At 37.7% G+C, this 23,649-nt stretch overlaps 3 protein-coding genes across 3 annotated transcripts in view; all 3 read left to right on the plus strand.

The window, feature by feature from the left end:
* rab1bb (RAB1B, member RAS oncogene family b) overlaps window positions 1–3,147 on the plus strand; it is a 3,912-nt gene extending 765 nt beyond the window's left edge. Inside the window, exons 2-6 of the mRNA XM_016229693.1 lie at window positions 255–327; window positions 414–509; window positions 594–689; window positions 830–961; window positions 1,573–3,147. Of these exons, the coding sequence (XP_016085179.1) occupies window positions 255–327; window positions 414–509; window positions 594–689; window positions 830–961; window positions 1,573–1,767 (592 nt within the window). The 3' untranslated portion in view covers window positions 1,768–3,147. The remainder of the gene's footprint in view (window positions 1–254; window positions 328–413; window positions 510–593; window positions 690–829; window positions 962–1,572) is intronic.
* A 3,517-nt stretch (window positions 3,148–6,664) lies between these two features.
* LOC107548860 (putative FERM domain-containing protein FRMD8P1) lies at window positions 6,665–14,334 on the plus strand. Its single transcript, XM_016229694.1, has 10 exons — window positions 6,665–6,833; window positions 7,262–7,349; window positions 7,465–7,632; window positions 8,353–8,454; window positions 8,539–8,597; window positions 9,510–9,676; window positions 10,644–10,865; window positions 10,943–11,216; window positions 12,647–12,869; window positions 13,005–14,334. Exons 2-10 carry the CDS (start codon window positions 7,262–7,264, stop codon window positions 13,115–13,117), a joined length of 1,416 nt encoding a protein of 471 aa, XP_016085180.1. The 5' UTR covers window positions 6,665–6,833; the 3' UTR covers window positions 13,118–14,334.
* A 1,068-nt stretch (window positions 14,335–15,402) lies between these two features.
* LOC107548861 (vacuolar protein sorting-associated protein 51 homolog) overlaps window positions 15,403–23,649 on the plus strand; it is a 9,912-nt gene continuing 1,665 nt past the window's right edge. The window contains exons 1-10 of the mRNA XM_016229695.1: window positions 15,403–15,697; window positions 15,909–16,038; window positions 16,167–16,313; window positions 16,462–16,681; window positions 17,434–18,325; window positions 20,173–20,388; window positions 20,467–20,550; window positions 20,649–20,783; window positions 20,932–21,053; window positions 23,076–23,163. Coding sequence (XP_016085181.1) covers window positions 15,521–15,697; window positions 15,909–16,038; window positions 16,167–16,313; window positions 16,462–16,681; window positions 17,434–18,325; window positions 20,173–20,388; window positions 20,467–20,550; window positions 20,649–20,783; window positions 20,932–21,053; window positions 23,076–23,163 — 2,211 coding nt within the window. The 5' untranslated portion in view covers window positions 15,403–15,520. The remainder of the gene's footprint in view (window positions 15,698–15,908; window positions 16,039–16,166; window positions 16,314–16,461; window positions 16,682–17,433; window positions 18,326–20,172; window positions 20,389–20,466; window positions 20,551–20,648; window positions 20,784–20,931; window positions 21,054–23,075; window positions 23,164–23,649) is intronic.

Here is a 23,649-nt window from a genome sequence, read left to right on the forward strand (position 1 = left end):
GTGTGTGTGTATATGTGTGTGTGTGTGTGTGTGTGTGTGAGTGAGTGAGTGTGTGTGTGTGTGTGTGTGTGTGTGTGTGTGTGTATATATATATATATATATATATAATTTAACTATTATTATATTAACATTATTATTAAATAATTATAAATAAAATTATATTATAGTATTTAATATTAGTATTATATGAATAATATATTTTATATATAAAATTAACATCTCAGAACTGTATTTCTTTTCCCATATTTTCACAGTGACTACTTATTCAAGCTTCTTCTGATTGGAGATTCTGGAGTCGGAAAATCTTGCATTCTATTGCGTTTTGCAGTAAGTGTTTGTTTTTTAACAGCATCTTTGGATATGAATGATCTCTGACCGGGTGTTAGAAATACGATTGTTTTTTTCTTTTCCAGGACGACACCTACACAGAGAGTTTCATTAGCACGATCGGAGTGGATTTCAAGATCCGAACTATTGAGTTGGATGGAAAAACTATTAAACTGCAGATAGTGAGTTTGTAGACTTTAGAATTCATCTTAAGTATGCCTTTTAATGTCAATCTACAGTTAAATGAGACGTGTAAATGTTTCCAGTGGGACACCGCTGGACAGGAGCGATTCCGCACGATTACATCTAGCTACTACAGAGGAGCTCATGGGATCATTGTTGTGTATGATGTCACGGATCAGGTTTGTGAGACTCCCTTCTAAAAAATTCACATCAATACTTGAAACATTTATGGTTGCTGCTTAGTAAAATAAAGGTTTACCTCTCAAATGTTATCACAACTGCACGCATTCTTAAAAGTTTGATGCTGGTGTTTTTTCAGGAGTCCTACAACAATGTGAAACAGTGGCTGAAAGAAATCGATCGCTATGCAAGTGAGAATGTCAACAAACTACTTGTAGGAAATAAGTGTGACCTCACTACAAAAAAAGTTGTGGACTACACTACAGCTAAGGTTGGTTGGTAGGGAAATAATGAACTTCCTTTTAGACTAGTTAAAGAAATAGTTCACTCAAAGAGAAAATTAGCTGAAAATTTACTCACCCCTCAGGCCATCCAAGATGTAGATAAGTTTGTTTCTTCATTTGAACAGATTTGGAGAGGTTTAGCATTATATCACTTGCTCAACAATGAATCCTCTGCAGTGAATGGGTGCCGTCAGAATGAGAGTCCAAACAGCTGATCAAACATCACAATAATCCACAAGTAATCCACACCACTCCAGTTCATCAATTAATGTCTTCTGAACTGTAAACCTTTTTGTTTATAAGAAAGATATTCATCAAGATGTTTTAACTTATAAACCGTTGCTTCTGGCCAAAATACCACTTAATAACCCTTAATAATGCTTCCCCCAGTGAAAAAGTCATCTTGTCTGGATAACTTGTGGATTATTGTGATGTTTTATTTTTAAATTCTCATTCTGACGGCACCCATTCACTGCAGAGGATCTATTAGTGAGGTAAGCAATGTCATTTCAACACCAAACACTTTATAGTTATACATTAACAGAAAACACTATTCTCTACAGAAAGACCATTCTTCTTTCTCCAACACTTTTTTCAGGAGTTTGCTGACTCTCTTAGCATCCCTTTCCTTGAGACGAGTGCTAAAAATGCCACGAACGTGGAGCAGGCCTTCATGACCATGGCAGAGGAGATAAAGAAGCGCATGAGGCCAGGGGCTTCAGGGGGTTCAGAGAAACCTGATCTTAAAATCGAAAGCACCCCGGTGCAACAGTCAGGCAGCGGGTGCTGTTAGATCGCTGTCATATTTTCTCAGGGAGAGTGATGAGCAGGACTGGACACTGAGGCGTATTGTGTTGAGGTGGCCAATGTGGGTATTAACGACAGACTATATCCTACATGGTGCTCAATAAAGTCTGAAATCATTAGTTGTTTAACAAAAACATTCATGGCTCTTCCCACATTTTTGTTGTCTTTGAAAATAAGACTAAAGCACAGGCACACACTGATGCAGGTATTTGCCTGAAAAATGAAGGTGAAAATGTCCAGATCACTGTGTTAATAGCTGTTAATGTTCACAATTGACCCAATCATATGAAAATTCATAAACAATGAACTGGGATTTGCAACTCGTTAAAGTGGTGCCTTTTCTTGTTCATGCTTTTAAGAAGATCAAGTGGTTGAGCGGTCATTGCAGGCATTGTTCATCCGCATGTTAAAGCAGGGACTCCAACATTCTCATTTGGAGTTTTACTGTGGTTCTGTGAGAATAGTTTACCTAGAAATTAAACTCATAATTGATGTCACTTTGTGGTTGCAAAATATTTTGAAGATGTTTTTATCTCAAATGAGTGGTATCCTAAAAACCATCACTAGATCCCATTGTATAGACAAAAAAACATTTTTCAAAATATCAGTGAACAGTGCATTTCAGTGGCTGTAATTATTACTGAATCGGTGGGACTGCTAGATAGCTTTTTATGATTTATTAAGTATAATAATAATAATTAAGAAAGTAATAACCACCAATTATTTTTTATAGAAAGAGCGTATACTGCGATCAGTGTGGCAAAACATTTATGTTTGCAGCACACCTGAAGAGACACCTGAGAATCCATACAAATGATTAGCCATACTTGTGCTCCATTTGTGGACTGAGTTATTCACATATGGACCATTTTAAAGAGCACCAGAAATGACATGCCAATGTGCGAGCACATGTGTGCTCTGAGTGTGGGAGTTCCTTTAATTTGGCCAGCCACTTGAAGACCACCAAAAACTTCACACTGGAGAGAAACCTTACAATTGTACACACTGCGGAAAGAGTTTCTCACAGTCAGGATTTATGAAGAAACATGAGAGAATTCATTCAGGAGTGAAGCCATACATTTTTGCCCTTCATGTGGGAGAGCCTTCTGTCAGTCAAGTGCACTGCTGAATCATATAAAAAAGCATTGCCCAAAGTTGTCACAGTGAGAAAAATAAGTAATCAAAAGAGCTGTTTCATCTAAGTGGATCATACAATACTTGTAGTGATGAAGTTTGTGCTTTTAGAAGTGGTCAAACAAAGTATTTGTTCAAACTTGTGAAATGCTATAATTTTCTAGCGTTTTTTGGAGTAGCAGCAGTATGATTTAAAATTAGCAACATTGTGTATCTATATATCACTGTTAAATAAAATACTACCTTGATCTGTTCATGTTTTTTTATTGGTATTTTAACAAGACCATACATGGTGCATTCAGTAAAAAATAATAAATTACAGATTGTCTCAATATAAACCCATTCAAAACCATCCCACCCAAAAAAAAAACATTTGAATATGAAACCAAGAAAGAAAGAAAAAAGGTAAATAAATAAGTAGAAAAGGATCTAAACAATAGAATAAACAAATAAAGATAAATAAATACATAAAAAATAAATGAACATTCCTCTCTCAAGAGTCAATCTTCCCTCTTTCCAGTATATGTTACCGGTAATAGCAAGACACAGTATATGGCAACGACAATTTCTGATTGGCTGGTAGGTCTGTATAACTCGAGACAGCTATGAACTTGGCAGAGATTCCCTCTATATGCCTATGCCTTGTCCATTAATTGTATATAGGGGGACAAGTTATCCCTTACTTTTCAGCATGAGAAATACGAGGTGTGGCGTGTGAGTGTGTGAGCTGTTTGAAATGCACGTGTCTCACAGTGAATGCGTGAGACTTGAGAGCCCTGTGGGCCATATAGGGCCATATCGCCCTATGGGCGAGGACTATCCGGCCAAAGTGGTGGCACAACATTCTAAATATCGACGGGTGATGATGGAACTGTACAATTTGGGACTTCCTTGCAAGGCTGTCCATCAGGACCAAAAATGGGATTAGGAGTTTTATGTATTTTAAAAATAAAAAACGTATCAAAAAAATAATTTTGACCCCAAACAAGCCAACTCATACAGTGCTTAATGTACATACTGTACACATACAGGATTGCAGAACTTGCCCTGAGCATGTATGTCAAGCTGTGTGTGTGTCAGATTGTACACATTTCAGCTTATGATTATTATTATTATTTTTTTTACATTTTGTTGGCTTGATGACGGGGGTAAAAGGCTCCCACTTAAAGCACTGTGGCTTCCCCACTCAAATGCAGATGCACAAAAACAAAAATAGGAACAGTTTGGCTTGGGACAGAATGCTATCATCCATTGTGATGGTGAAAATGGCTGGCCTTGAGTCACAGTGCTTTAAATGGGAGCCCCCTACCCCTGTCATCAAGACATCAAAATGTGCAACAAACACAACACATAACACCATTCATAAATTGAAATGTGTACTCTTTCTCTCACGCACACACACACACTTTTTGACATACATGATCAGGGCAGGTTCTGCAATCCTGTATGTGTACAGTCATGGCCAAAAGTTTTGGCAGTGACATAAATTTTATGTTTTGCAAAGTTTGCTGCTTAAGCTGTTGTGGTGTTCATTCACATTGTTTCTAGATTATTGTGTAGAGTGATCAGATCCATTTTAAATAATTGCTAAAAGCTTCATTGGCCAAAAAATTACCTTTTCACAAACAAACGTTAAAGAAGTGGCTCGAAGATCATTACATTGAAATTTTGGATCCGTGGCCAGGCAACTCCCCAGATCTCAATCCCATAGAGAACCTGTGGTCAGTCCTCAAAAGGCGAGTGGACAAGCAGAAGCCCACAAATTGTGATCAACTCCAAGAACTAATAAGGCAAGAATGGATCGCCATCAGTCAGGATTTAGCCAGAAGCTAATAGATTTTGTTGGCCTGATGACGGAGGTAAAAGGCTCCCACTAAAAGCACTGTGGCTTCCCCACTCAAATGCAGATGCACAAAAACAAAAATAGGAACAGTTTGGCTTGGGACAGAATGCTATCATCCATTGTGATGGTGAAAATGGCTGGCCTTGAGTCACAGTGCTTTAAATGGGAGCCCCCTACCCCTGTCATCAAGACATCAAAATGTGCAACAAACACAACACATAACACCATTCATAAATTGAAATGTGTACTCTTTCTCTCACGCACACACACACACTTTTTGACATACATGATCAGGGCAGGTTCTGCAATCCTGTATGTGTACAGTCATGGCCAAAAGTTTTGGCAGTGACATAAATTTTATGTTTTGCAAAGTTTGCTGCTTAAGCTGTTGTGGTGTTCATTCACATTGTTTCTAGATTATTGTGTAGAGTGATCAGATCCATTTTAAATAATTGCTAAAAGCTTCATTGGCCAAAAAATTACCTTTTCACAAACAAACGTTAAAGAAGTGGCTCGAAGATCATTACATTGAAATTTTGGATCCGTGGCCAGGCAACTCCCCAGATCTCAATCCCATAGAGAACCTGTGGTCAGTCCTCAAAAGGCGAGTGGACAAGCAGAAGCCCACAAATTGTGATCAACTCCAAGAACTAATAAGGCAAGAATGGATCGCCATCAGTCAGGATTTAGCCAGAAGCTAATAGCAGCATGCCAGAGCAAATTGCAGAGGTTATTAAGAACAACGATCAGGGCGGCATTATGCTAATATTTCCACATAGTGAGGTAGATATGTGGGGGCGTGTTAGAACGAGCCGTTTTAGGGGGGCGTGGCAGAGTCTTAACTTTGATAAAGAATATCTCTTTGGTTTTGAGACTTTAGTCTTTGCAACTTCAGGGATCTTATCTATGCACAATCAGCTTGTAACACTCCAAAGAGAAAGGAAAACTTGAAATCGCATCATATGACCCCTTTAAGAGAATTGTGTGGGCCGATATAACAGATATAATCTCACTCCAAACTTTCAGTAGCCCCTCACAGCAGAACACAAGATCCAGTGGGCGTGGTTGGATCCACATCTAGGGGGTGGAGATGGGTAGGTTTAGGGGTGGAGATGTGTGGATTTAGGGATCAGGGATGGAGACGGGTAGGTTTAGGTATATGCACAGTGGGAGGAGTTGGATCTGGATCCAACCACGCCCCCTGGATCTTGTGTTCTGTGAGGACCATCTCCAAACTTTTGAGAAAAGTTGAGAGCCCTGTATATGGCGATCGGGCTACCTAGAAACATCAGCTTGCCTCTTTTAGCGGGTTTTTTTTTGTTGTTGTTTTTTTAACAGTCTCTACTCGAGCCTCGCGGATGACCAGCTCTTTAGCGGTGCAGTGCGCGGCTTTTCTCTGGTCGCGGGTTTACCGATGAGAGCCCTATGAGCCCGGTCAATCTCCGGTGGAGAAGACAAAACATCCTTTTCCAGGACGTCAAATAGGAGCTGTGAAAATAACGCAGAAGGACGTTGGACGTTGGACTCAGGCAGCCTAATTATGCCAACATTGTTACGGCGGCTGCGCCATTCGAGAAATGTGCCACATTTTTCTGAATTCATCGGTTTAACCCTAATTTAATTTTACTCAACATATAAGTCATACATGAATGAATGACCATATCCACATGTTTTATGTGTAAAGGTTTTTGGTTTTTATTTTATTTGGTTTGAATTTTTTTATATTTATCAAAAGCAAATGCATTGCTACTGTAAAACATTCAAGTTTATTTAAGCGTTTTTGAGGATAAATTTACTAAATTGCCTAGTGTCAACTGCAACAACTATACTTTGGGCTGTGGCGCGCCCTCTTTTGGCGAGTTGATAGTGCGGCGCTTCTGCGTTTATGAAGCGTCTTCCCGGTTGTTGCTGATTTCACTGGTGGGCGCTGTTTCGAGATCATTATCCAGCTGCACTGCTGCTGCCGTCATACTCTCAGCTTTTATGTAACTTAACTTAGTCGCTCCCAAATACTACAGCTTTTTCTGCCTGTTTTCATCAAGAAAGAAGCTTCTGAAACGAAGTACAGTGTCTCGGTATGTTGCTGTGTGTTGTTTGGTGTCCTGCCTGTTACTGGAGTAGCTAATTTAGCTAACGTTAGCCGGTTAGAATAGGGACGTCAGCTGTCTTTTTTTCTTTTAATTCCCTACTCTTTTTTTGTTGTTGTTGATAGTATTCCCGTATTTTAACCAAGTATAGTAAACAAGGTGAGATGTACGGTAGAAATAGCGAAAAGAAACTAAAACATACAGTGGTTCAGGAACTTAAAAGTTGCTGCGTTAGCCTTCAGTGGTTTTTTTTAATACTTGTTTATGCTTATGTTTATGCTTTATGCTAATTTTGCTATGAAAACTACTATCAAATTGAATGACTTTTTCTTCCTTTTATGCTTAGTTTGTACGGAATATAGCAATAAAAATGCCTTGTGCTTCCTACTCAGAAGTTGTGTTTGTTTCTGGATTAGATGGAGGGAGATGATGACGACTTCCCCCCTGAGCCATCAGAGCACTCTCATTCCCAGCGAGGAAGTGTGGCTTCTTCAGTCACCAGAGGTTAGTTCTCTGTTCCTTAACGTTTCCTCTCTTGATCTGATGTCACCAGACTGGAGGTCCTGATCTGATCATGCTTGACCTGACATGATCATTTGTCCCTCTTGTGTTTCTCCAGCTCAGGATTTGTTGGTGTACTTGGCGAGCAACAGTGCAGTTCACTTGACTTTGGAGGGTCTCAGCTGTATGAGTGCGCAGGAGCTCGGCCGCAATGTCCGAGAAGCCCTCAACATTCCCAATTCTGCTGTAGATGTGTTCGCGTTCTGGTTCTGCTCTCCTTTGCTTGGTAATGATTGTTATTTTGTGCTCTGGTCAGATGTCAGACTGATACAGAATCTATGACCTTTTCGTATTTAGGTTATGAAGAAGGGCAAGCACAATGATGGCATTTACAGTGTCTTTGGCTGATTTGCAAGTGAAGTGTTGGGAGGGGACATCAGGAAGTGCTCAGGGCGTTAAAGTCACCCGCTGGCATTTGTGGATTATTTGATGTCTTTTAAAACCCTACATGACTTTTAGAATTTTGAATTGGTACAGATTTGAAAACACTAGGCATTATACACTTGCCAACTTTGTAATGGATACAGAGAAAAACATGACAAAAGATAGCAATGATTTTCTGGATTTTTTTTTCTCATTTTGTCTCTCATAGTTGAGGTATACCTATGATGAAAATTACAGGCCTCTCTCATCTTTTTAAGTGGGAGAACTTGCACAATTGGTGGCTGACTAAATACTTTTTTTCCCCACTGTATCTGTCAACTCTGCCCAAAATCTTCAGACTGGCACTGACTTTCGGCTACTAGTGTCGACTCATCCATACTAAAAATTAGGGCAAAATTCTGAGCAAAAATTTTGTGTTCTGTTCCAACCTTTAGTTAGACATATAGTCTTATTGATTAACAGATGAAGTCCGCCCTAGTGTTTGATCATCGTATTTTTTTATGGAGTCCTTCTTATTGTTTTCTCACCTTTAGTCTAATTTTGTTGTGATATGTTTGAACAGACCTGCAGTTGAAGCCGAAACATTTGCCCTACAAGCTGTGTCGTCAGTGGCAGGATCTGCTGTACCGCTTTACCGAGGCCCCCCCAGAAGACATTTCTCAAGGTATGCTTGTGTGTTTGCTTTTGCACATTTCACTTTACTTGAAATTTTAGGTGTTTAACAAAAACACATCTTTGTATTTTTCAGATGAGCCATGTCTTCTGTACAAAAGAAATGTTTTTTATCCCAGGTCAAAAGAACTTCAGGTGTGTTTATTTAGTGTTTTAAAGGGAATGTTTATGGAAAAATTAAGATTCTCTTATTTGCTCACCCTCATGTATTTCCAAACTTATGTACTTATGACTTATTTCTTTTTGGAGGTCAGTGGGGCCCAATACAGTTCTTTCAGCTGCACAACAAAATAAGATATTTTGAAGAATGTTTTAGTGTGTTTTTTTTTTTGTCCATATAATGAGTTAATAGGGTCCAATACAGTTTTGGACCCCAGTGACTTTCATTATATTTATTCATTAATTTCCAAAAATCTTCTTTTTTATTTTACTGAAGAAGGTAAGTCAGGTTTGGAACCACATGAGGCTGAGTAATTGATTAAACATTTGGGTGAAATATCCCTTTAAGCCCAGTGCACAAAGTTTTTCTTTGTCTACTAAGATGTTTGCTTGTCAGATTATGCAATATGCGCAAAAGCTAAAGCCACATGTACAATGTCAAATGCCTTGCATGTCAGACTGTGCAACGCTGTACTGTACATCTTATCAAAGACTTTGGACTTGATTGAGCGTTTGTGTCTAGAGTTATTAGGCTGGCCAGTGGAGGTCATGGACCTCTTATTCTTAAGAGCGATCATAGCATAAAGCTTCCAAAAGAGATTTATGTTACATATCAATCATATAGACTTGCATAATCTTTTACAATTCCTCATGTTTACCTCAGACATAGTGTGCACCAGGCTTTTGACTCAAAGACCCATGTAGCCTATGGTATTTCTAGTATTTCTGCTTCAGTTATGGCAAAGCTGATTGTTTAAATTGTTTTTTTTTATTATTTATTAACAGAATTTGAAGTATTGATATATTAAATAAGTTCATTTCAAAATTTGTTTTGTGATTCCATGACGTGAATTTATGTTGTGTAACATCTTTATTTTGTAATGTCAGATTGAAGATGAAGGAGTGTTGAGGCTACTTTATGATGAGGCCAAGATGAATATCTTAGAGGGTCGTTACCCCTGTGACACAGAACACTGGCTGACATTGGGAGCTTTGTCCTGTGCCATTGAGCTGGGGACTGGACTTGATGACCAGGCTCTAACAGTGGCAATCAGGTGCCCTTCTCTGCTCCTACATCAGTGATTAAATGGTTAAAGGGTTAGTTCACCCAAAAATGAAAATTGTCATTAATCACTCACCCTCATGTCATCCCAAACCCCGTAAGACCTTCGTTTATCTTCGGAAACATAAATTAAGATATTTTGATGAAATCGGAGAGCTTTCTGACCCTGCATAGACAGTACTGTAACTGTAATGTTCCCAGGCCCAGAAAGGTAGTAAGGACATCGGTAAAACAGTCCATGTGACATCAGTGGTTCAACAGTAATTTTATGAAGCTACGAGAATACTTTTTGTGTGCAAAGAAAACAAAAATAACGACTTTTATTCAACAATTCTTCTCTTCCGTGTCAGCGTCCACCGCCATTCACAAGAGTATGTCTATGCAGGGTCAGAATGCTCTCAGATGTCATCAAAAATATTTTAACTTGTGTTCCGAAGATGAACGAAGGTCTTACGGGTTTGGAACTACATGAGGATGAGCAAATTAATGACAACATTTTTGGGTGAACTGTCCCTTTAATGTAAAGTCCATTTTTTTATTTTCAATGTTTGGTTTCACTCTATTTTGACATGTATATTCAGGGTTTGGTTTATGGTTATTTGCTTGAAGTTATGCATAATTTACTGCATTTATGTTTGTTTTTGTATTTAGCAGATGCTTTTATCCATAGCAACTTATGAAATTGCATTGTAATACACAATGCCAGATTTATTAGACAACTAGATAAGGAAACAAGTTACTGTTGTTAATATACTAAGTACATGTGTAACAGAGGCATGTGTAAGTATTGTATTTTGAGTTTTTTATTTTAAAAATACAAATTTAAATGTAACTTAGAATTTAATTAATATGTTGTCATCATTCCATCCTAGAATTATTTAGCTGACTATTACAGTGTAATTTGTTATGAACTAATTAGCTGTAATTACTTTCAATTTCTACCTGTAATGTTATTTCAGAGAGAAGAAGCTGTCTTCATTCCTACCGGCCCACGCTGCATTAGGAGGAGGAGGTTTTCTGTCCACACTGAGGGGGAGAGGCGGGAGGAATGCAGAGATGGAGCAAAATCTTATAAAGGAGTATCGTTCAGTCTGCTCCTCTGCTGCCACTGGCTCCAGTCTGGAGCACATTGCTCTGCTGCACCAGTACCTCAGGAGCTGCCACACCCTGCCTTACTACGGGTATGATCATTGCAAGTGGAGAGCTGTTCAAATATGAAGTGTCTGAGCCTTACGTATGTGTATTTTTTTTTTTCCAGATGTGCTTTTTTCATGGGTGAGACAGACAAGCCAGCCCAGGGTCTCCTTCACAGAGGTGGCCGTAAGGCTGTGAGTGTGGGCATCAGTCTGGAAGGAGTGTATGTCATAGATGTGAAAGAGAAGCACGTCCTCCTGGGTCTCAAGTTCAGTGAGCTTTCCTGGGATCACAGCTATCCAGAGACAGAGGGAGACTCACATATACTCTGGCTGGAGTTTGATGGGGAGGAGGCTGGCATGCCTGTCAACAAGTTATTAAAGATTTATTCAAAACAGGTGAGCACATAATGACTAATGTTTTTAAGTTTGACAGTGTAAGCAAGTATTGTAGCAATAAAATAAGTAAATGCAAATAAAATTATAAATTTAGCATTTTAATATTATCAGATGAATTGTTTCATAAATATATTTCTTTATCAAACAAATTAATTATTTAATTCAAGGATACATTCAATTGGACAAAATAGACCTAAAGACAAATATAATGTAACGCACGTTTCAAATAAATGCTGTTCCATCTTTTTATTCATCAAGGAATCCTGAAAAAAAAAAGTATCAGTTTCCACAAAAGCAATTTTTCTTTTAAATAGCAGAATAGCTGTTTTCAGTAAGAAATGTTTAATAAGAAGAAATGTTTCTTGAGCAGCAAATCAGCATATTAGAATGATTTCTGAAGGATCATGTGACTCTGAAGACTACAGTAATGGAATAAATTACATTTATATAGAAAAGTTATTTTAAGTTGTAATGATTTTTCACAATTTCAATTTTTACTATATATTTTGATTAGTGGTCGATCGATATTGTTTTTTTTTTGACAGCCGATGCCGATATCTTGGAAAGCAGGATGGCCAACATAAAGCCGATATAATTTTAATTAATATTTTAGAAATTTGAAATCATTTGAAAATTGATTTAAAAATAAATGTGTTAAATAAACATACTTATACTTTAGATAGAATGATTTCTGAAGGATCATGTGACTCTGAAGACTACAGTAATGGAATAAATTACATTTATATAGAAAAGTTATTTTAAGTTGTAATGATTTTTCACAATTTCAATTTTTACTATATATTTTGATTAGTGGTCGATCGATATTGTTTTTTTTTTTACAGCCGATGCCGATATCTTGGAAAGCAGGATGGCCAACATAAAGCCGATATAATTTTAATTAATATTTTAGAAATTTGAAATCATTTGAAAATTGATTTAAAAATAAATGTGTTAAATAAACATACTTATACTTTAGATGACAAAATATTTTCACATATAAATAAATATTTAATACAAATATAATTAAAAAGGAAGTAAACACTGTAACCAACAGGGCACTCAGTATTCTGGGAAGTTTGTGTGCATTAATCATATTTTTTCAAATAAAGCCAAGGTAACACTCATTTTACATACAGCACACAGTGAAAATGACATGAATATGACAGTGGGAAAATGCATAAAGCGCAGCATAATTTAAAATCACAAGTTTAAAGTTTGTCGATCGCGCATCTCCAGTGAAGCTGAACTCTCCTTCTGTCAGCTTTCAATTCGCACAGATCGACCGTCATGCAGAGAACACGCGATCATGCTGGATACAAATGCACACTTCACAAGATCTCACAACTGGATCCGACTAACTTATCGGCCAATGCCGATATTTAAAAAAATTCCAAATATCGGCTGATATATCGTTACTTTTTGTCCTCTAGGCGGAACTAATGAGTGGTCTTATTGAGTTTTGTGTGGAGTTGCGCTCTGTTGGCGAGTCAGCAGCCGCTGGTACTGACGGTGAGGTCACACCTTCCCAAGAATCTATGGGTCGGGAAACCAATGGGAAAACCCGAGAGCGACGGCAGGGGAAACTGCGCAGACAAAGCAGCGTGGTCTGTAGCCGAGTCCATTCACTCAACACCATCAGCTACGTTGATGACGGTAAGAGACTAAAATTGCATTGGTGCGATGGACGCACCTGGTGTTCATTTGTTCTGCCCATTAACTTTTATCGTCTACAATGAAGAAATAATAAACTGGGACCAAGCTCATTTTAATTTACCTCCATTGTTTCAGGCAAAGAGATTAAACGTCTGAAGCCCAAAAGAGCTGCATCTTTCTTCACGCGACAGGCTCAGCCTCCCACTTACTCGGAGGTTCAGGTGACTGAAAGTTTGGAGCAAGGGTGAGCCCCGGCTTCAACACTGCCCTCTTCTGCCCGGTGACCAAAACTACATCTGTCTATTTAGATCCTCAGAGACACGGTGCAAAACCATCTGAATGGACCAATCGGACCAAGATTACAGACTGAAGAGCTAAACCAGTATTTATAGATAATTTGTGCGTTATGTCACAGGTTTAAGTTAAAGCTTTCTCTGTTGGCCGTTAAAAACGAATGTGAAATTTGCTTCAATAATGCTGTTCTGTTAAACTAACCTTTACTAACTGTTCTGTGACTATGAGACACTATCCGAAAGCTCTGTTTAGGTCACTGTTCTGAATGTAGTTTCTACTATGCAAACATCAAACCAAACTACATCCCAGTGGCTGTAAATCAAGAGTACAGTAGTCCAGCACTTTAATCCATGTCACTAATACTGCTTAAACTAGACCTGCTGCACCAAAGCAAACAGTCATTGCCTCTAGTATAGGACAACCGCTCCTATATGCAAACCAGGGCTGCTGTCTGTGGCAAAGCATTGCAAAGACAGCACAGACTGAGATTGACATTCTGAGCTACTTGTCTGCTGACTGTGTGTATTGTTTTTGCTGTCTTGTTTACTACAGGGCTTGTTTGCATATGCAGACTTCTTATTTGTAACAAGATTTTTTTGTGTGTTCAGTGGTGACCAAAGGTAAATCATGACTCGACACATTGAGTGCAGTTGACTGTAGTAGTGGTCCCACTACCTTGTTGCTCTGGAGAATCATATCTTTCTGATGGTGTGCATGTAATGCACTGCTGAAAACAATCCAGGTCATATGTGAGCATAATCTGCATTTGTAAAGCAGAGAGAACTTTATTTAATACATTGAATCACCAGTTGTGTAGGTGCTTGATGATCAATAGGTGATGTATGTCTGCTATTTCTATTTAGCGATGCTTTTACAATGTATGAAACCCTAAGCGTTGTACTGTGTTTCCAGTCTTTTAGAGCTTGAATGTACCTAACTATAAGAAATGTATATGATTTTTTTTTTTTTTACAAAAACAACAGTAATGGGGCCCGACATTAACAATTGTCCAGGACAGTTAGAAGAAAAATGTCAAAGGAGGTTATTTAATCATAGCCTCTGATTCTGAACGTCCAGTTATTCACCCCGTGGCATCATTACCAAACAATTTGGGAACTTTACTGATGGTCTGAATTGTGAAGAATTACTAAATGAATGAATTTGTTCATTATACCTCCTGTTTTGGTAATGTCAATGCACTGCTTTTTTTTTACAAATGACTTAATTGTTCTTAAACGTTACAGTACCTGTCAAATCTTAATGTCAAGCCCTACATTAACAGGTCATCAGTAACCAGACACAATTCTGTATTCATCAATGCATGACATCTGTTGTCTTGAATTGATTTTGTGGTGTGCATGTTTCTTTACCTGCTTACACTCGATCACATTTAAAAGTGTGGAAAATGAAAACTTTGGCATCACAAGCTGAACTGTGAAAGGACAACGGCCAGCTGAATGGTGCAAAACGATCAGTACACCCACTGCATTTCTGTATTTATGCAAAACGCTTGTGAAGATGTTAATCCTAAAAGGCTTAGACCCAGACTTTCTGTACCATATTATATTTTCCACTCTAAAGCTAATCCAATGTTTATATTTCAGGCTGAACAGCTGTCACACATATGTACCTACTAACTGCTGTAGATAGTCCCATCTGTGTTATAGAAATATTGAATCTGTCAATACTAATTTAAAGTGCCTTTTTTACATTTGCATTTAATCTGTTGCTAGAGTTTTGCTGTCATCTGTCTCTTGAAATTGTATCTCCACTACCTTTTGTTGTTTGAGGTTTTATACACAAATTTCGCTACCAAAATGTTGCGACTGTAAAATGAACTAAAACCGTTTATATGCAACATTAAACCTTTTTATTCCGCTTTGAACTAACTTCTGGCATACATATCAGTAAATAATTTTCTGTATAATGGATTTTTTTTATTAATGTTTTATTTAAACGAACTATGCCTGTAATAAGGTCTTTGATGTGTAATAGAATTACATCTTGAGGAGAAAAAGAAGGAACGAAATAAATGTAACAAACTAAATATTGTGTATAATCTCATGCATGAAAGCAGTGACAAGCATTCATTATTTTTTAAGATTTTAACATTTACATTATTTACATTTTCGTTATTATATACAAATTATATTTTACCAGTATGTACATACAGTATAACTCACGCCCGGACCTTTATTTTGAAATACTGTCTACAGTAACTCCATTTTGGATCAGAGCAGCAGCCCCATCAACAAACTGAGTTGGCAGGTTGCAACCAGAGCTCTTGCAACGTCATTAATTCATGAGATAAAGTCCTTCTCGCTCTGCCATTAGGCTATAGTTGAACTGTGGTAGAAATGATTTCAGCTACAACCCCACCGGATTCAGACCCGACCGGGCGGCGGCGGGTTCACAGTATGCTGAAGCTCTACTACGGCCTGAATGAGGAAGGAAAAGTCGTAGAACAAGCCGAGTCTCTGGATCCGTGTGATATCAACGGACCGCATTTCGACCCAGAGGTTTATTTAAATAAGGTAGTGTGATGTATAATGACAAAGAGTAGGTGTTTATTGTGTATTATATAGGGGTGTACACATCTGTTAGCAGTGTGGCAACGAGTAAGCTGTCACTCTGGTTTTATTCAGCGTTTTATGCCACATATAAATACACGTATGTGACTATTTTTTTGCTAGAAGGCTCAAATGTACTGTGGTTTGTCTTTGAAATGTCTTGTTTGTGTTTCAGTTGAGGAAGGAGTGTTCTCTGGGTGAGCTGATGGATCATGAGAGCTGCACGGTGAAACAGATCAGATCTCTGGACAGTGACATGCAAACCCTGGTTTATGAAAACTACAATAAGTTCATCTCAGCTACAGGTTAGTGAACAGATGAAAGTTGTTCAGATTTTACTATTGAAGTCACCGTGAACTCATAATTGACTATTCTTATTCTCATTTATTTTGCAGTGTATGGCTTTCATTTAATTTTATTTGTCTCTCCACAGACACAATCAGAAAAATGAAGAATGATTTCAAGAAGATGGAAGATGAAATGGACTGTTTGTCTGCGAACATGGCTGCTATCACAGAGTTTAGTGCCCACATTAGTGGGACATTGCAGGACCAGCATGCACAGATCACTAAACTATCAGGTATGAATATTAATGTGATATAAATGGATCACATTAATAATAAATGATCCATGACCGAGGCTTGTATTGGTAGTATAACAACCATTATGATTGCAAGGTGAAATTGATTTCTGCCACATAAGCCATGAATCTTTCATCTTCTGTATAGGTGTTCACACTCTCCTACGTAAGCTCCAGTTCCTGTTTGAGCTGCCAGCAAGGCTCAATAAGTGTCTGGAGCTGCAGGCCTATGCCCAGGCAGTGAGTGCCCACCGGAGGGCACGCTGTGTACTGCAACAGTATAGTCATATGCCATCTTTCAGGGGCATCCAAGATGACTGCCATGTCATTATGGAGCAGCTCGCTCATCAGCTGCGGCAGAAATTCAGGTCTGTGCTTTCTAGGATGTGAAGGCATATATTTGTATTAGTTAAAATAAAATACAATAACTGTGTTTCATCTAGTAGAATTTAGTGAAGAGTATCTAAACTTTTGATTTTGTGTTTGGTATAGTTCACCCAACAATGAAAATTCATTAGTCATAGGTTACTCACCCTCATGTCGTTCCAAACCCGTAAGACCTTCGTTCATCTTCAGAGCACAACATTAAGAAATTTTTAATGAAATCCGAGGGTTTTCATATCCTCCGTAGACAGCAATACAACTACCACGTTATGGGTGGCATTATGCAAATATTTCCACATAGTGAGGTAGATATGTGGGGGCGTGTTAGAACGAGCCATTTTAGGGGGGCATGGCAGAGTCTTAACTTTGATAAAGAATATCTCTTTGGTTTTGAGAAGTTAGTCTTTGTAATTTTAGGGATCTTATCTATGCACAATCAGCTTGTAACACTTCAAAGAGAAAGGAAAACTTGAAATCGCATCATATGACCCCTTTAAACATGTCAATTGCATTGCTATCTATGCAGGGTCAGAAATCTTGGATTTCATCAAAAACATCTTAATTTGTGTTCTGAAGATAAATGAAGGTCTTATGGGTTTGGAATGACATGAGGGTGAGCAACTAATGACAGATTTTTTTTGGGGGGGGGAACTAACCCTATAAAAATCATTGACTTGAGTCAAAATGCCTTCCATAAAATCTAATCTCATGTACTTTAATTCATATTTGCTTGCAGGGATGGAGGTTCAAGTGCTAAAGACCTTTCTGAATGTGTTGAGCTTCTTCTGCAGTTAGACGAGCCAGCGGAAGAGCTCTGTGACAAATTCCTCAGCCATGCCCAGTCTAGGTTGGAGGCAGATCTCCAGGGACTGGAGGCGGAGCTTAAAGACTCTCCGGTTACTGATACCGGCGGAGGCTTGGTTCAAAAAACAAATCCTGGATCAAATCATGTATCTCCTTCTAGTTCTTCTATGACCAATCCGTTCCTCTCTCCTACTGCCGGAACAGACATTCTTGAGTTCATAGATCGAGGGTGTAATGAGTTTGTCAGCAATCTCTGTTTAGTCATTGCCTCCTATCAAGAATTGTTTATCAACCGTCCACAGGAGGGTGAATTAGCTTCAAAGAAAATCCCAGAGATGGCTAATGGCAAGCTACATGTGTTTGTGGACACTCTGGCTGCTAGATACTTCTCTCTAGTGGAGAGGAGGATACAAGAAGAGAAGGGAGTGGGTGATAACTCTCTGTTAGTGAGAGCCCTGGATCGCTTCCATCGCAGATTACAGGCAATATCCAAATTACTTCCGGGGTCGGCAGTGCCCAGCCAAGGAACGGAGATAGTGGTGCGGGCAGCAAGAGAGAGAATCAAACAGTACCTGTCCGCCTTACAAACCTTCTACCATGACAGCCTTACTGATGTAAGACAGGCTTTGGCTGCACCTCGTCTATCAGTGGGAGGGGCTAGTGCATCAGGAGGCGGGGCTACTAGTAAAGATGCCACACCCAGTCTGACAGAACTGCTGACATCCTTATCAAACTTTATTCTGAATCAGTTAAAGTCTGTATTAGCATCAGTGCATCTCTTCACAGCAAAGGACATCACATTCTCCAACAAGCCCTATTTCAAGGTAAAGAATAAAGTGTATATATCTAAGTTATGTATATAAAAATACCAAGTATAGGACATTTTAGTATAGGACCTTCTATTTACAGTAACCCTCGGTGATTAAAACATTTTCAGTCATTTTTTTTAATATTTAGTATTTTTGTATTAAAGCTGCAGTCTGTAACTTGTTTTTGGTTAAAAATTATCCAAAATCGATATTTCAGCAAGTACATAACCAGCTAGTATTCAAAACTATCGCCTTACTTTAGCCCGATTCACAACGGTTATCTTATAATAATGTTTTCTAATTTGAGTGGTACGGGTAGGTTTTCGCGGGAAATTCGAGCATGGCACTGCGTCATTACATCACTTCTGTAAACATAAAGAAGTTGTCCCGGCTACTAGGCTATCGCATGTGAGGATCCTGCAGGTGGCTGATCGTTTATAGCCTTTTCTCACAGCAGCTGGAATAATTAAATGTCAAAAAATTATTTTGATGGCGGATTGTAATCCAGAAAGGATTATATGAAACACAAGTGAATGAAATTAAATTTATATTCCAGTTTTAAATGTGCTTCTGATTACAGATAGCCTGGGATTACACAAGATTTGTATTTTGAAGACAACCAGTTTGAAGGGAGCATAATTTGCTTTTTGGGTTCAAAGAATTTCTTGGTATGAAATTCTAATGGTATGACAATTAGAGATTAGACTGTACAGAAATTGAAATCTACACACACACTGATGTTGTTAACATTAATAATCTGAGAATAAAGTATAACAATAATAATTTGCACAGTTTTATGTGATATGAGCTAATCGATCGTTAGATTAAATCACCATTGGAAGCACGATTTATTGTAATGCTTTTTTCCTCAGTTGGTCAGAACAAACGTGGCAGACTTGTTACTTACTTGTTCAGATGACAATATCCAGTGAAAATTCTTATTTGGGTCATATATTCCAAGAAGTAGGCTAGAATCTGTGATTACTAAGTATACTAAGTATAGGATTCACACCGGTGCGGTGACTGACTGCCACACATATTCCTCAAAACATTAGATTCATCTGTGCTGGAGCCGTGCCAGAGTACAACCCATGCAAGGAAGATAATTCCGCAAGTAACTCAAATTCCAGGTTTTCAAACAGAGATGTCGACAAAGAGGCAAACCTTACGGACTGCAGCTTTAAGGAGAATTTTTATGATACTAGACAATTTTCATCTATAGATTAAAATAAATCTAATTTAATTTAAAACAATTCCATAATTAGAAGAAAATTAACAGTGTTTAAGTTAAAAATAGAGCAAAGGTATTTAAAAATCCAATGCATGAAAGACAAGTTGGTGCAATCTGGTTATAGAAATAAAGAAAATAAGATTTATGGTGTAATCACTGGATGCCTGTAAACCCCTATATATAGAGAGAGAGAGAGAGAGAGTGTGCAGTGTATTACCTAGTTTCTTATAAGAGTATTTTCAGACTTAACTACCGTTACGTTTTGCATTTGGATATATATTTAGACATTATCAAAGACTTGTGGCTGATTTGTAGATTGCTCTGTATTTTCACATTTTCCGTATTTCTTATTCATTTACTATGGTGATGTTACTATTTTTTAGGACCGCTCTATATTTTCAAATTTTCCGTATTTCTTAGTCATATACTGTGGTGACATTTACTATACTAGTTTTTAGGACAGTTTTTCTAACCATGTCCATGTTTTTTTTTTAGTGTTCACAAAAGTCCCCAAGTTTCATACCATTCCAGTAAAAAAAAGAAAAATCATACAATTTTTTTTAGTTTAAAATGACCAAGTATGTTCCCATGTTTTATCGCTTTTCTAATACCTCTTATATGTTTCTCTCAGGGTGAGTTTTGCAGTCAGGGTGTGCGTGAGGGCCTGGTAGTGAGCTTTATTAAGTTAATTTGCCAATCGTCTCGTCAGTACTGTGAGAGTGCAGGTGACAGAGGAGGATCCACGCCTCCTGCTCTCCTTCTGTTGCTCTCTCGTCTCTGTCTGGACTATGAGACCTCCACCATCTCCTACATCCTCACACTCACAGATGAACAGTTTCTTGTACAGGTATTCCATATGCATTATATTCTGTTGAAATAAACTCTCTAAATGCACTATTCATATTTACCTTTCCTCTCTAAACAGCACCACACTCCAGTCACTCCAGTTACAGCACTTTGTGCAGAGGCCAGAGAAGCTGCTCAGAAATTACTGAACCACTATGTGAAGGTAACTAAGTGAAAACTAAGTTCAGCTGTACAGTCATTGATTTCGGGCTAGGATTGCTGTTGGACAACATTTGTTAAGCAAGTTTTGTTTTGATCCAGGTTCAGGGATTAATCATCAGTCAAATGCTGAGGAAGAGCGTGGAAACGAGAGACTGGGTGAACACCATTGAACCTAGAAATGTCCGAGCTGTAATGAAGAGGGTGGTGGAAGATACCACCTCTATTGATGTACAGGTGTTGCAGCACCAAACATTTGTTTCATATTTTATTTACAAAAAAAGATTCTAGATATAAAACAGACCATTTGAATCCATGAAAAAAGTTGCATATTAATTCTTAACCATTTATATCAGCCAATTTTGCCTGCATATGTGCTTACTAGGTGGGACTGCTTTATGAGGAAGGAGTAAGGAAAGCCCACAGCAGTGACTCCAGCAAACGCACCTTCTCTGTGTACAGCAGCTCAAGACAGCAGATTCGCTATGCACCAAGCTACACTCCTAGGTGCACAATCACTTCACTAATTTTACTGACTTTAATCAGAATTTTTTCATGATGGGCATTTGAAAAAGCAACCTGCACCAACAATTTTTCCCATATTGCGAGTAATTTGTAAATCTATTTTAAACAGAGATTTTTTTTAGAGCCTCCCTGCATTTTCAGGCAAAATGTAAGCTATAGTCAGAGCCGGCCCAAGGCATAAGCAAACTAAGCGGCTGCTGAGGGCCCCCAAGAGTAGCCTACATGACAGTTTATTTTATTTTATTATTTTTATTTTTTAATTTGTGATATATTATGTCAATGGACAATGGTAATTATACGAAAGCGCAATATTAAATAATTAAATAATCTATACATATCATTTTATTATTTCCATAGCGACGTGTCATGCAGGCACAATAATGACCGTTGATAATATGCGCTGGACGCTGCCGTTTGGATCTGTCGGATTAACATCACGTAAATTCACCTATTTCTCCCGAAATAGATGAAAGTAAGTGGCCAGTTAGCTGGGAGAAAAACAGAGTAAACTTTATAGTAACCTACACAATGTGTATTTGATAGGAATAAAACACATCGTCCATTAATTGAAAGGATTATTATTGCCGCTTTCCATATAAATTTATTTAACAAACTAAATATATTTTTTACTTAATTGAAGTGTGTTTAAATGTCTGAAACCTAAAATAAACTTTACTCGGTTGAAAACACTGAACAGTTATGAAATATGAAAAGCACTGAGCGCGTTTTTCTTTTCTTTTTTTTTCTGAGCTTGTCTTTCTCTGGCTCAGCGCCAGCTAAAGCATGGCGCGTCGAAGGGATAAAATCGATCGCGTTTTGGGGGTGGAGGAGGGACAAATTCAATATGGGGGGTTTGTGGCACAAATCAGGGTGCGTTTCTCAAAAGCATCGTTAGCTAACTATTGTCTTTATTTCCATTTAACTCTATTGGTAACGACAGAACTTGCGACCATAGTTGCTTTTGGGAAACGCACACCTGACAAGATAGGGTATCTTTTTTGTTTTAGGGAAGTTCATGTTTGAACATCAAAACATCAGCAAATACCCTTGACATCTTAATATAACATTTGAAATTATTAAACAGATTAAAGTTTTTGTCTTGTGCGTAAAATTTTTTTGTTTTAGGGAAGTTCATGTTTGAACATCAAAACATCAGCAAATACCCTTGACATCTTAATATAACGTTTGAAATTATTAAACAGATTAAAGTTTTGTTTCATAAACTGATAACAGCTTAACATTATTTACCTTAGTTTACCTTTTTGGGTCTTTGCTATTATATTCCAATATCATTATGCCTCAATTAGCTAGATATAGATTAAGAGATTATTATTATAGAAAAGTATGACTTGTAATAAAAGTACAACTTTGATGAATATTTATGTTGTTAAAATAACATTCTGTTCTGTAAATGCATTGTCTGCTGGTTTATTTAGCTAATTTTCAGCACACCACATTAAGTATGGCACTTAATACTTTAAGACTTTGAATGTTAAAGTGCAAATTAACACATGACCACTCTTGTAAATTTGCAACTGTTACAATTAAAAATCACAGAAGGGAAAAAAAACATGCCAGGCAGACAAAGGTATGATGTAAGCAACACTGCTACAACAAACAAAACTGATAATGGGTGTGTTAGATTTATAGTGTGTGAATAATCAAGGTTTGACAATAACCAGTCATATTGGTGGCACCGAGGGGCCCCCAAATACAATTCTGCTAGGGCCCCATAAAGGCTTGGGCCGGCCCTGGCTATAATTTTACATTTGAAAACAAATAATTACTATAATATTGTACTTCATATTATTATTAAATACTTTAATACAAAAATTATATTTAGATTATTTATTATTAGCATTATTATTATTACTGCTGTATTATGTTTTCCTTCTTTTTGTTTTTCTTTAGTTGATCACATGCCTTAGTTCTGTAAAGGTGTAATGAAATATACATAGTAACACAGAGGATATTGTTTATAATTGTTTATGTTTTTTGTTCCAGTGCTCCAATGGACACAAGCTTGCTCAGTAACATTCACAAGTTATTTTCTGAGAGGATCGATATCTTTAGCCCAGTGGAGTTCAACAAGGTAGAAAACTAAATTATGTTAACTATTGTTTCTGTCATTTAATGCAAATTAAGCAAATTGCACCAATGCAAATTTTAATGTCATATACATATACATACAGTCATGGCCAAAAGTTTTGGCAGTGACATAAATTTTGATTTGCGAAGTTTACTGCTTCAGTATTTGTAGATTATTTTTCCACGTTTCTATGGTATACTGAAAAACAATGATAAGAAAATCATACGTTTTAAAGGCTTTTATTGGCAAAAAAATATAATGAGTCAATATTTACAGTGTTGATCCTTGTTCTTAATAACCTCTACAATTTGCTCTGGCATGCTGCTATTAGCTTCTGGCTAAATCCTGACTGATGGCGATCCATTCTTGCCTTATTAGTTCTTGGAGTTGATCACAATTTGTGGGCTTCTGCTTGTCCACTCGCCTTTTGAGGACTGACCACAGGTTCTCTATGAGATTGAGATCCGGGGAGTTGCCTGGCCACAGATC

This window comes from Sinocyclocheilus grahami, unplaced genomic scaffold (genome assembly GCF_001515645.1).
Source record: "Sinocyclocheilus grahami isolate Dianchi unplaced genomic scaffold, SAMN03320097.WGS_v1.1 scaffold356.1, whole genome shotgun sequence".
NCBI classification, from domain to species: Eukaryota; Metazoa; Chordata; class Actinopteri; order Cypriniformes; family Cyprinidae; genus Sinocyclocheilus; species Sinocyclocheilus grahami.